At 47.0% G+C, this 12,306-nt stretch overlaps 1 protein-coding gene across 2 annotated transcripts in view; it reads right to left on the bottom strand.

Moving 5' to 3' along the window:
• The window catches only part of phlpp2 (PH domain and leucine rich repeat protein phosphatase 2), a 31,282-nt gene extending 22,730 nt beyond the window's left edge, over window positions 1-8,552 (bottom strand). For both annotated transcript variants that reach the window (XR_009931470.1, XM_062470828.1), the window contains exons 1-3: window positions 8,249-8,552; window positions 6,024-6,304; window positions 3,331-3,464 (exon numbers count right to left, since the gene is read on the bottom strand). Coding sequence is in view for 1 of the 2 variants with exons in the window: in XM_062470828.1 (XP_062326812.1) it covers window positions 3,331-3,464; window positions 6,024-6,304; window positions 8,249-8,437 (604 nt within the window). In the remaining variant the exon portion in view is untranslated. The remainder of the gene's footprint in view (window positions 1-3,330; window positions 3,465-6,023; window positions 6,305-8,248) is intronic.
• Window positions 8,553-12,306: the final 3,754 nt, after the last annotated feature.

A 12,306-nucleotide genomic window follows, 5' to 3' on the forward strand; every position in this document is an offset into this window, starting at 1 on the left:
GCCACGGCTCGCTGGCCCCTCCCCCACGGCTCTCTAGAGCGCTGTTTTCACAGATAGTGTACTTTATTAAGTCAGCATTTATTCATGTTTACTCCCCCCCTCTCTGTTTGTTTTCATGTCTCCGGAGCGCCATGGCAGGCCCTCGGTGGTGGGAGAGGAGGGAGGCAGGGCTGTGGTGGGAGAGGAGGGAGGCAGGGCTGTGGTGGGAGAGGAGGGAGGCAGGGCTGTGAAGATTAGTCTCCTGTACAAATAGAAGGGTGTGTATTTGAATAAGTCACACCCTGCCTTGCCATATCAACGCCTCTCTGACATCAAAAAAGGGGAAGTTGCAAAAAAAGCAGAGAGTCATGCACAGTACAGGCATCATTCATGCAGCGGCAGGCATGTTGTTTACAGCTAGGACATGGGTCCCCTCTCTTCAGCAGTCATGTTGCCCTTGACAACGGATGGCAGGCACCTGAGCGAGGGAGTTGGGCTGTAGCTGTTTCCTCAACACTGAACACTGAAGGGACGACAACACTCATTAACAAGGAGCAACGCTGCCTGAGGAAATATCAGATCATAACATCGCAGACTTCTAGAAAGATCTGCAATGTTATGGGGGTGGAGACGAGGTGTCCTTGAATTTTGGAGATCTTTAACCCCAGCTTAGTATAATAACAGGAATGTTAATTTACCCCGATCATGCGTCTAAGATTAGCTATGAACCCAGCATATCCAGTTGGGCAGCATGGCTGGAGTTGTTAGGATGCCAGGAGGCCAGTGTTCCTCAGGTCTCTAGCACTGTGTTTTCCCACGAGTTCGTCAAAAGAGGTGGAAAATCTCCCAGGGCCTGGCTAGCCCCTGGGCACGAGGCTGCCTGGCCACCGACAAGATCCCCAGCTCAGGCCATTCCAGGCAGGCAGGCAGGGTGGCCCAGCCCTCCCTGGGCAGGAAACACTGCTGCTTCCACTAGATGCTCCGAGACTTAGAATGAGGGCTCTGTATGAGCTGGAAAGCTGACAGCTAAACAAACAGCACACAGCACTCGGAATACCAACCCAAACACAATGTAGAACTTGCTTTCAAACTAAGAGACGCGTGTCAGTTGGAAGACATTTTCAAACCGTTTGAGGTTAATGGTGTGAACAGTCTTCCTGTATTTGACTGGAGCACATCACGTGGTCAAACCCTCACATCTTGAGGTGTGAAGTGAGTGGTAACCAGGCTGTGCTGAGCATATTCAGTGAGTATGTGGAAACTAAAGGATTTAGTTGCAGTGTGTGACAGGGAGGGAACACCATCTTTCTTCCTCTGCCTTTCTCTCGCTCTGTCTTCAAATCAATCTTCCTTTCAACCCTGAGTACAACGCAGCGCAAACCACAACCTCAGCCCTAGCACAGGTCACACCTTCAGACCCCAGCCTCCAGCCTCAGCCCAAGCACAGGTCACACTTTCAGACCCCAGCCTCCAGCCTCAGCCTTAGCACAGGTCACACCTTCAGACCCCAGCCTCCAGCCTCAGCCCTAGCACAGGTCACACCCTGAAGACCCCAGCCTCCAGCCTCAGCCCTAGCACAGGTCACACCCTGAAGACCCCAGCCTCCAGCCTCAGCCTTAGCACAGGTCACACCTTCAGACCCCAGCCTCCAGCCTCAGCCTTAGCACAGGTCACACCTTCAGACCCCAGCCTCCAGCCTCAGCCCTAGCACAGGTCACGCCCTCAGACCCCAGCCTCAGGCCCCATCCCCAGCATCAGGTCACAGCCTCAGGTCACAGCCTCAGCAGTGGACACAGCAAGTGACCCTGACTCAGCAGAGAAGCCTGCTCTCAGCCCCAGACTGGTTATTAGTAGAAGCATAACAGAACATCAGGTCCATTTTCCTCTCACAGCAAAGCCTATCAAGCCTTCTAAGAGGATCATTAGACCTGCCTACGCCACGCAGGGTCAGACACAATGTCTAATGTGTCTGTGTGTGTGTGTGTGTGTGTGTGTGTGTGTGCGTGCTTGCACGCTTGCCAAGGCACATCACCCTGTTGTAAATACATATCTCCTTCCCCCCAGGGGGTCAGGAGGTAAAAATGAACCCCATCCATCCTGTACCTGGGACCATACATCACCGTGACACAGGGGCAATTAGTCACTTGAAGGTCTTGCGACAGCACCGTGACAGCGTTGGGCGCGCAGCCGCCTGTCTCAGGGAAGAAGGACGAGGACACGGGATGAGCGATGCTCAGTCAGACGCCGCGCGGCCCTGATGCATGAGCAGCTGTGATACATCCTGGGCTGCGGCTAATGAAGGTTACCCGGCCTGGACACCTGGTCTGACGGACATCACTCACAGCCCTGAAACAGCATCTGTCACTTCAGCCTTTCTCCTGAGAGGACGTCCCTCACAGGTCCTTGTAATCTCAGGGATGTTGACTTAGGAGACGGAGCAGATACAAACTGTCAAACTGTAGACTTCCTTTCCCTTCAAAGGGTCATCACGTCACCTGGCTCCCCTCAGCTAGCTCCTTGGCACTGAAGAACTCACAGAAAGGATTCTAAACCCCTGAGGGACACTTCTACTGAAGCTCTGAAGAAGCTCTCCATCTGCTTGGCCGGCTTCATCTACCAGTGTGCTGTTTTCACACTGTGTTTTCTCAGGTATTACCGGTGGGGAAGCTTGAGAAAGGAAACCGTAATATTTGAAGTGGGGGGGGGGGAGGGGGGGACAGGAATTCTGCTACATACAAAAGGATGCTCGGCAATCTCTGACAGACAGATCCAGGAGCGTGATCAGAGATGGTGTGGTTCGCAGCAGAAATAAAGGCGGAAGCATAATGGGGCCTACAGTCCTTGACTGCTGCACAACCAGAGAGGACGTATTCAGCGGCAGGCAGGCAAGCAGGCAGGCACAGGGACACTAACACTAACAGACAGGCTGAGCTAAATACCTCTCAAAAGGCAGCACAATACTCGAAAGAGCACAGTCCTGCCCTGACATTTCAAAGATGTGCACAAAATAAAGGTTGTGCAGAAATACACCAGCTCCTTTTGGACCAGAAATGTTTTATTAAGACTTGGAGGTCTAAACAGCCCTCCACTGATGGAGCAACAGGGAGAGAAAAGTCCTGCAAACAAAAGAGACACCCACACACACACACACAAAGTCACTTACACAACCCCCGATACATAACAGGAACCAGATCAACAGAGCCCAGCCCAGACCCCTGGGCTTGGACGGCTCCATCCATTGACTGGGTTCCAGTAGAGCCGGGCGGAGCAGAGCCAAAAGCTTGGCGGGGGGGAAAGGGTCTCATGGCATGCAGATGGCTGTGGCCGGGCCCCGCGGGGGTCACAACTCACCAGAGTAGAAGCGGATCATGCAGCTGAGGTCGGAGTGGGCCGCCTCTCTCTGCACCCGGAGCGGCTCTTTGTAGCCCAGGGCGCTCAGGTAGTCGTACACCATGTGGAGAGGGCGCTCAGTGGGGTCCAGCCTCCTGTACATCGAAAAGACGCTGGTTGAACACTGGTCTGTCGTAACACTCTTGGGTGACACACATGCACATTGACACTCGAACGTGCGGCCACGAATACACTCCCACGGACAGATATGAGGAGGAACGCAGCCCACACCATCTTACCTACGGTGTGAAGTGAAAGGTCTGGTTTATACAGCTCTCAGGAATCAGCAGGGTGAGGAGTTCCCTTTTTAGACCGGGAGGTAACTAGGTGGTTCTATCTAAACATTGACTGGTCCGATCTTTCAAAAGTAAAGAGGGATGATATACAGTGAGCAGATGTACAAAATTCAAAGTGTAAGGAGAGAACCACACCATAAATCATACCAAGCACCTGCCCAAGCCACTAGCATGCTCAATCCCTGAACCAATCCAGTATGAACATGTTTTCATATCTTCCTTCTAATCCTTCCTCTCTTGCGTGAGACCTCTTTTGCTTTCGCCTTTTAGGCCTGATGAAATCATCAGCTCACTCAGGTTATCCTGTTAGGAGCTCCACGTGATGCTATCAAACAGGTCTAGGGATGGCACAATCTGGGATCCTCAATCTGCCTCAACCTCTTTCAGCATACTCTGGTTCGCACTGATGATGCTAAGCTAGGCTAGGGCTGTCTGCTGAACATCCCCATTGAGAGGTTTAATCAGACAGACAGACACAGACATGCTTCTCGCTGGCCAGAAAACGGCATGGTGATGTGTGTGGAGTACCGGAGACTCCACTGGAGGCTTTCACCATCATCCAGTGTCTATCTAATGTGTGCCCACAGCCTTGACTTGTAGAATTTATAACATGCCGTAAGTAAATAAGCATCACCCTTAAGAGCTCTCTGCAGCTCACAGCGTGTGATTGTGTTGCCTGAATGAGTGCATTAGCACTTAGGAAGAAGTCATTATTGGCTGGCCCTCTCAGCCACCTCGCTTCACGAAGCCGGAAAGATCCCCACCGCAGTTCTGGTAAAACCACCAGGCCAGATTCAGCGTGTGTGTGTCAGGGTTCCCATGATGCCATGAGGGACTCATTCTCAGCCACAGCCCTGGTCAAACAGCGGGGATGGATGGTGACACAGCGCCTGGCAGCAGGCTGGCCACTGTGCTATTCTGATCCTGTCCATAAACACAACCGTAGCTATGCCGGTCTGGTGTAATTGGTAGGATCATGTCAGCTGGTTGCACATAGCCATTGGCCCCAGCACCTCGACACAGGATTTAGGCAGATCCCTGCCAGGCAGAGCAGAGGGATGACTGTCTGGGTCCGTGGACCCGATAACTCTTGACGCTTACGCTTAAATAGCAAGACGGGCCTCACTTATTCACAAATCCTCTCCCCTCGTGCCCACGGGAGCAGGAAGCTGTTAAATCTACCCTCACTCAATCTTCGTCGAGAGACACCAAAAGGCTCTTTCCGTTCTCTGCAACCAGCCGCACATGATAGAGATCCGTGTCTTGACTGGTGTCGTCTCTTCATAAACACGGGCCTGCTCTACAATGAGAAACACAAAAACTGAGAGCAGCGTTCACACGCCCAGAAAATGACTCCATGTCGACACTTGCAATGGCGCTGATAGACAAAATGTCAGTATTGGGGGAGAATGGATAGCATTACTGGCTGGCTGGCCAGGTGAATCTGACACTTTATCACCTGGGAGAAACGTAGGACTTTGATCAGAGCCGTTTTGAAAGCGGAGAGACACTGCCTCGGCCTGAAAGTTCAAGATATGAGAGGGTTTTGGGTACTTATCAGAGAGACTAAATCCCGCTTGAGATTAGAGACAGGACAAGGCTGATCCACTGTTCAGAGACAGTGCCTCTGCATTGTGGACCAGAGTTTTTCCTGTTGTATAAGTAGATATTAAACTGTAAACCAGCCAGGTAGATCAATACCGCCGGCCAGCTAATGTAAAGCGCATCCTCCTGGAACAAGGAAAACGATTTCCTGTAAAATCTAAATCATGTTAGAGATCTTGTTTTCTCTCCTGGCCGACACTCTGGCGTGACCCATTTAGTGCATCATATCGTGCAGACCGTTTAACCAAAAATAGCCATAGAGGGAGTAAAAAGCAGTCCCTAGCCTGATCACACAGAGCCATGAGGACGGAGCGTGTGGGTGTAGCCAGATTACAGACTACCGTCACAAGGACTAACATGGGCTCGTCATACGGCCGTTTTGGAAAAAGTGCTTTCATAAGTCTGTATGCCTGATAGCATGTTTGAACTATGGCCCACGGCTTGCTTCTGGACGTGGGAGTCTGGTCTGATAGTAATATCATGAACTCTCAAGAAAACACAATGTTTGTGTGGAAAACAAAAACATTGAGGATCACCAGTATGAGGCTGAAGTCGCTAGCAGTGACATATTGGAAATGTACGGGACCGATCTTCTTGGAAAAGGAAGAGTCATGCTTATGTGACGCATTAGTCATTATGTGCTGTGCACAAGACTATATGGAGCGTGATATGCTGATGACAATAGAGACAACAGCCGCGATCCTATTTTCTGCCTTCACAGAACACCTAAGTGGTGGATCAGGTGAGCATTACCTGATCAGGTCGCCGTGCAGCTGGAGGTAGAGTCCCTCGCCGTCCCTCTGGGCGCACAGCTCCTCCACCGTGGTGCTGGTGGAGCACAGCACCAGCCGGAGGTCTGCCTGGGGGGTGGACGAGGTCTGGGGGCCGGAGGAAGGAGGTTGGGGCTCCACTGTCCCCCCATACAGACACACGCAGCCTCGCTGGGCATCCCCCTTCAGCCAGTCCCGCTCGCGAGATCCAAAGCGGGTCTTCCTGGTGACACAGCCCCGGCTCCCATTCCTCTTCATGTTCCTCTGCAGAACCACACATACATACATACACACCCACACACACACACACACACAGACACACAGGACATAAACTGACATGGAAACTGGTGCCATGGCACAAGTGATACAATTTAGTGGACTGAATTTGAAATATTCTCTATATCCTCATCTCCTTAACACTGCCATTTCTGACATCTTAATCTGAGCCTTTGCTGACAGCTTAATCCCACAGGTTGGATGTCTAAAATGTCGAATTAAAGGGAGCCATTCTGTTGATGACTTAAATTGGCCCTTGCTAAATGTGGGAGCCCCACCCAGAACAGCAAGCTAGAGCGAATCCATGGAATTGTTTCCCAAACCTGGAGAGGCTTGGACCGAATAATTACACTAGAACCGCTTGATGTTTGAGAAGTGGATCCCGTTCCAGAGACGAGCGACCAGGCACCAGGTCATTAGTCAGACTGATGGAGTTACGCTACGATGCCGTGCTCCCCCGGTACCGGCACAGACAAGCAGCTGCTGGCTCACCGCGCCCCGCGGCACACTCAGCAACAACAGTAGAAACAGCAGTGCTTGGGCAGTCTTACCTCTGTACCACAGTTGTACACACACACACTCGTTCTTTCGTCTTTTACCACTCTGTCTTTCTTACACACACACACACTCGCTCTCCATCTTCAACGGTTCCTGAACAATCTCTCAGACATCACCTGTGTCCCGTCAGACACACCTCTGTGTCGCCAGACCTTCCACACAAAGCTGTTAAAGTTGACCTGGGTACAAGGCTGATCAGTGCCCTATCAGTCATTGCCCTGGTCTCCCTCTGTGACCCCTGGCTCTACACCAGTGAGGGGAGGGTGATACAACCGCCACATCTAGCTTCCCAAGCAGAGCCAGTCATCAGTTTTGTTGTGTCATGCACACAAAAGCCTCTAAAATCAAAGAGAAATTGAGCTGAGGATATTACATGTTTATTACGCTGAAAACTGTCAAAAAGGCTGACTCATGTAGCAAAGCTACAAGTTTATAATTAAAGTGATGTCTACACTTTAGCTACAATACGATTTATAAAACACAATCATCATTTTGCTGGCAAGTGGTAGTCTTTTGCTTTTGTAATCTGTGTTCTAGTAACCCCCCTACCCTGTCAATGCCTGCTCTCCAGAAGGATACAGTATATCAGAAAAAGGGTAAACACAAATTTGAAAAGCAGAATGTAACATTGATTTAATAGTGGATGGTCAACATACAAGATAGCAATCTCTTGCCATATGTTTTGTCATTATGTAATCATATCTTGATTCATGAGCCACCCATGGGTTAATTTGTAACAATTACGGAAGTGGAGAGTATTTTACGTTTGAGTGAGGATACTGTGAATAATCAGAGTATAATCTATCGCAAGCACAAATCAGTCCACTTAGACAACGGACCATGAATACCCGTACACACAAGACCAGAATACTATCCCAATTAGGTCTAAAAAGAGGAGTTAGGTCCAATACAAAACCCTCACATAATTATGACCCATAAGGTTATAGGCGTCTCTGAATGATCGTAGGCTAGATATAATACGGCTTATGACATACCATAGCAGCATGAGCATACCTACATCAGTTAATCATTTGTCACCAATAGTTAAGGATAAATCTGATTCAGATCCGAGGAACCCGAGGGCTAACCTAGCCTAGGCTACACATGACAGACCAACAGAGTCGCAACATTTTGAATGTTAGTGCTACAGTGCAGAAGGCGCTTAATTGACAGTAAGTCGACTGTTAACAAGCGTTTAGGTCTGATATGTTGTACGTAAAATAAGCGGCGTTTGTACAAGAGTAGGCTACAATTATCAAACTGGATGACGTGATGAAGGGATGGTGCAGTTTGATTTCGAACGTACTTCGGCCCTATTTCAAACGGAGGACAGTGCGATTGCAGTATTCTGATACACCTTCAAATATGACCTGCCTTTAGAACGCGGATCCCCGTTCCGACACGGTTTCCAGGACCGTTGCGGTCGCCACGATCTGCAGCCAGATTAAATCCTGCTTGGACCACCGTACAAGCCCCGTTATATTCGACACTACCTCCTTTTTTAAGGTCCATGTCGGTGCTGACCGTGACCGCAGTTGTGTTATCCTCTTCCTCCATTTTCATGGATATAATTTACTACAATAACCCACAAAAAACGTCGTGGTACCCGACTGGTAAATTCCAATACATGCTGCAGCTAAAAAATCTCATTCTGACTCGGTGCGACGCCATAACGAGTCTGAAGCTCACGGCTGTCAGATAGACCCAATCAATAAACATTAGTGAGGCAGGGCTACTTACTATTCATAGGGCACTGCCCATTTCAAAGAGAGGGACGTGCTGAATTATTCAGTAGATCTCATGTGCTTTACTCACTAAATTCATGTTATGCCATGGAATTGAAGTACATTTATGCATTTAGCAGACGCTAATATATGACAATTATTATCTGACATGATGTAAACCATTGAGCTGGAGTTTCATGTGGTTTGTCTTGATTCTGGATAACATTTGCTTATTTTTCACGATTTGGCTTTTACTTTTATTGTGGGATAGTTATTTAAATTCTCTGTCAAACACAACCAAGTTACAAATCAATCCAAATATCATCCCATTATACAAGAACCACAATATAGCCTTTTTATTTTACTTTTTTTAATTCTCTTGATCATTTTCTCCAACCCAAAGACAATAATACACAGCATACGTCTAAAATATCCCATGTAATAGTTTACATCCTCTCATCTTTAATCATCATAATTATTAATATTAATATTTTCTGTGACATTCACACCCACCTTTGAGACAAAGAACTCTGATTAAGTTCAACATGTCAATTTATCTGCAAAAAAAAAGTTAAAACTGTTGCCCCACCCCCCTTCCTCACATCAGATGGCATGGTTTTTTGTTATTGTTGTATATTCCAAGTTATATTTTGGGCTTACATCTAGATATCCTTTTTCAAAAGTAGAATGATGTATTTTTCAACTTCACAGGAAAAGGGAAAATGATGACAAGTCAGTTGCTCCACTAAGCCCTTCACACAGTGAATTCACGTGACCAAATATAAGTAAAAAGCAATTACACCCAAATGAGTGATGTGCACTTACCCCACCCCACCCTCACAAAAGAAAAAAAAAAAAAAAAAAAAAGTGTCCTAAACAATTTATTTCCAAATGTAAATGTCTGCTCCAGCCCAAAGGGTGATTTTGTTGAATCTGAACTTTTCTTGCATTTCAAAAAGAGGATTAAGTAAAGAGTAGAAATGACATTATTTACATTGGTTCTCACATGCAGCTGAGTAGCTGAGAATTTAAATCATTGCAGCCAAAATCATGTCCTACCAGGTGAGTGGAGTAAGACATGCTAACACACAGACAATCCCACACACACACACACACACACACACACACACACACACACACACACACACACACACACACATACACAGATATATATTTACACACACACACACACACTCAAAAACACACAAGGGTACTGGCTGATTAATCAAACAAAACAAAAGCTTCAAAAATGCTTGTATCTCCAAGGAATCAATCTGTCCATTTAAGATTTTAGTTTCAAGTTGCAGTGGCCAAACAACTCCAGTTGGGTAACCTTCATTAACATTGTACACTTAAAAACAGGAAGTAGCACTGCATCCTTAAAAGCATTACTGATCAAACAGGACTGACAGGGGTGCAAAATTGAACAAAACCAATAAAACAAGGCAGGATATAAGGCAGGCTGTACTAGCCTTATATTCTCAATAGCTCCCCCCTGTGGATATCATCTTAAAGTACAGGTAACATGCAGCTTTAGCCAAGTGCAATGTTTGCGTTTTCTTTTTGTAACTCAAGGACAGGTAAAGCAGCACCGCATTACTTAGATCAAAGTTCTGCACAAACCTATTGACAAACTAAGGGCAATAATGGGGGGGGGGGGGGGGGCGGAGAGGGGGTAGACAACATTGGACGAAGCCTGAAGATGCGGATATCAACCTCTTTTCAGCAGGCTTGTCTGCCTGTACATATGCATCTTTTACCGACATAAAGGGCTAGCTGATGAACAGTATCCACAATAGTGAAAGGTGTGTAATGAAAGACTGAGACCGCCATGGACGCGTCTACCCCAGGAGAGGAGGCCCTGTACCCACTTGCCTCACATCAGAATACCCCACGAGGACCACATGGCTCCCTGCCGTCACCAAGCAGGGAGGGAGGCTGATCCCCCTTCACCTAGGATCTAGAACGTGACAGAATCAAAAGGTCCCTCACACTACAGTACAGGGGAACTGCCCATGTACCCGTCTCTGAAGTCCAATACAAGTAACTTTGGAGGTCCTGTATCTAAATAAGTGGAATTATGTATACAATTAAAAAGGGGGAAAAAACACCAGAGATAAGAGACTGAAAGACAATGAGAATCACTGGAAACCAAGGACTATGTGCAATGTAGGTAGGTCATCAAACCATTAATTAGGTTTGCATGTCTGACAGTGCTTTATTATATCCAATTACTTTTGCTGGAAAGAGCAAAACAGTAACACGCAAAGGCCTTGGGGTGGAGTCACAACATCCAAGAGTTCGCTCCTTCCTTTTGAAAGTAGCACATGAACCAGATGGGGCTCATAAAGGAAACCACCAGGTGCCAACTGGACCATGGCTCTGCCCTGTCATCAGTAGTACATCACGCTGTCATTCCCAGACCCCAGCCAAGCCCCCAACATCACACTGAAAAGAACCCAATAGCAGCCTGCTAACTCCACCACTAAATCAGCAACAAAAAAAAAAGAACAAAAAAAGGATACAACCATTTTGTTTTTACATATATGTTTACAATTATAGTCCCTAGCTAATCTTTATAGGTCTTCAAATGGGTTTTTATTTCATTTGATCGAGTTGTCTGTTTTACAATTATATACAATGTACAGGCAGCAGATAACATCTTTTGCAATGAGTGATGACAATGGAGGTCATGTCCATTAGACTATGACTCCCATTTAAATCAGACAATATACAAATGTGAGTAATCGTAAGTCTTAGAAAATGGTTGGTATCTAAAAAAGGAAAGAGAAATAGGATGAAGGATTGAAAGCCCTCAGTATATACAGATCAAGCCAATGTAGCATTTAGCCCAAAACAGAAAGAACTAATAATTAAAATCGTTTTCTCCATATACACATACCATGGCTCAAAAAATATTTCCAAAGCTAAATAGCATCTCTGATTTGGTCATACAAGTTAGATAGTGTAGCATAGTGAATATTAGTCAGTACATAGTCTGATTGAACTTCTGAAGATCTGAACACACATTCGTCATCACAGGGCTAATTAGATGGTTAGTAATGTGATGGATTAACTATGTGTGTGTCCCCCCCCGGCCCGCCCGGCCCCCCCGATTGCCGATAAAATAAGACTCATCACAGCCGTCAAACTATCCAGCTGTTTATAGCAAACAGAAAGAGAGAACATTGTGAGGTATTCAGGTTCATGTTTCCGAGAGCTGGTCCGGCATTCGGATTTGTAGAAGTATGACAGCCAAGGAATCATACCCTCCGTCACCAAACAGACTCCACTCGCATCCCTACTGGATAAACTCCACCGGAAACAATCGGATCTCCAATGTGAAATGTCTCGAAAAACAAAAAGGGTCACGTCCTTCACCTCCCTCCTCTTGCCATTCCCAGGTATGAACACACACGATAAGCCCTCGATACAGTCGGACACCAACCCAACCCGACCTCACACAGCGTGAAACACAGCTTGGGGGGATTCCTATTTAGTCACGTCGAAAAGGCACATCAATTTGATATTAGGCATTACTGCTTTGAGTCAAATCACTGCAGAAACAACTAAAATAACACCATCACAAAATTTGTGCCGACAAGATGGCTGCCTTCCTCACAAAAAGAGAAGAGCCACAAAAACAAGACGGAGAGAGAAAAAAAAATAACATTCAGTGCATATAACTACATTCAAAATAGACTTCAT

This window comes from Osmerus eperlanus, chromosome 10, assembly GCF_963692335.1.
Source record: "Osmerus eperlanus chromosome 10, fOsmEpe2.1, whole genome shotgun sequence".
In the NCBI taxonomy this organism is placed as follows: domain Eukaryota; kingdom Metazoa; phylum Chordata; class Actinopteri; order Osmeriformes; family Osmeridae; genus Osmerus; species Osmerus eperlanus.